The 1,598-nt window shown below is 40.4% G+C and overlaps 1 protein-coding gene across 1 annotated transcript; it reads left to right on the top strand.

The window, feature by feature from the left end:
• LOC110735320 lies at positions 1 to 1,212 on the top strand. Its single transcript, XM_021915493.1, has one exon. It carries the CDS (start codon positions 1 to 3, stop codon positions 1,210 to 1,212), a length of 1,212 nt encoding a protein of 403 aa, XP_021771185.1.
• The last annotated feature ends 386 nt before the right edge of the window (positions 1,213 to 1,598 follow it).

Raw genomic sequence — 1,598 nt, 5'->3', positions numbered from 1 at the left:
ATGATTGATAACCAAACCAAGATCATAAACACCTATGTGGCGGTGAGTGACAAGAAATTTAATGAGATGATGACTCATAACAAAATGCTTGAGACACAAATAACCCAACTAGCCAACACTCTAAAGGATTATGCTAGTCCATCCTCTTTTCCTTCTCAAGGAGTGGAACCTAAGAAACCCGTGTATTCTATCACCCCTAGGAGTGGGAGAGTTCTTAATGAGGGAGTTTCAAGGTCCATTGAGGAGGATGAGGAGAGGAGTGACCCAAGAGAGGAAGTTGAGAAGGTTGTGTCTAAGAGTGTGAGTTATGAGGATGTGCAAGAGAAAAAGAGGAGTAGTGAGAAAGAGCGTGAGGAAGTGTGCAGACCTGACCTTCCATACCCACAAAAATTCTCGAGGCACAAAATGGATGAGCAATTTGGAAAGTTTCTTGCTATGCTCAAGGAAGTTCACCTTTCTATCCCCTTCACCGATGCAATTACCCAAATGCCTAGGTACTCTAAATTCCTTAAAGAGATTTTGAGCGGGAAGAGAAAGTGTAATGAGGCTGATTCGGTTGAAGTTGGGAATTGTTGTAGTGCTTTCATTCATAATGAGTTGCCCAAGAAGATGGAGGATCCGGGTAATTTCTCTATTCCATGTGAGATCAAAGGGAAAATGTTTGATAATGCTTTTTGTGATCTTAGAGCTAGTGTGAGCGTCATGCCTTATTCCATTTTCAAGAAACTCAAGCTAGGTGAACTCCTCCTATCTAACATAACCCTTCAATTGGCCGATCGAACTATTATGATTCCAAAGGGGAGAGTTGAGGATGTTCCTCTTAAGATAGGAGGGTTCACTATTCCCGTTGATTTCATTGTGCTTGAGATTGCGGAAGATGACCATATCCCTATCATTTTAGGAAGACCTTTCTTAGCCACTTCGAGAGCCTTAATAGATGTGAAAGGAGGTCGTATTACCTTGAGAGTTGGTAATAAAGAGGAAAGTTTTGAGTTGAAACCAACGCATGAGTCTTTGTCTCTTGTGCAAGGAATTATGTGTGCTAATTCCCCTCGCTCTATTGATAATGTGTGCATGATTGGTTCTTCAACTAACGATGTTCTTGAGAATTGTGATGATGCTTTTTCAAGTTTTGATGGCAAGAAGGTTAGTGAAGAGAAAATGATGATTCCCAAGCTTATGGACGAGGGGGAAGTTGAAATTCCTCATTAGTTTGAGCTCTATCCTCAAGATGAATGGGATGTTTCCATGAGTATGGATGGTGAGGAACCATCTACAATGAACAACAAGCCAAAGAAAAAAGCTCGTGATTGTAAGAAGAAGAGAGAGAGAAAGAATTTACGGAAAGAAAAATTTGCAATTGAAAAGTCTTTGAAGGAAGTTTCATAACAAGAGGTTGCTAGAAGTTAAAGAGGAATTTGCTCTTTCCGCTACCTTGAAGAAGGTGGTGTTCTTTGACCCTCCATGATTTGGAGGAAGGGTTGAGCTTAGGACCATAAGCAAGCGCTTCTCGGGAGGAAACCCGGAGTTTTCTAACTTTTCTTTTTGATTTTTGAATTTTTCCTATTTTTCCTTCTGTTAGTTTCTTTTCTTTCACT

Source organism: Chenopodium quinoa, unplaced genomic scaffold (genome assembly GCF_001683475.1).
Source record: "Chenopodium quinoa cultivar QQ74 unplaced genomic scaffold, ASM168347v1, whole genome shotgun sequence".
NCBI classification, from domain to species: domain Eukaryota; kingdom Viridiplantae; phylum Streptophyta; class Magnoliopsida; order Caryophyllales; family Amaranthaceae; genus Chenopodium; species Chenopodium quinoa.
Note: the sequence above shows the minus strand (reverse complement) of the source record. Positions and strands in the feature narration are given on the sequence as shown.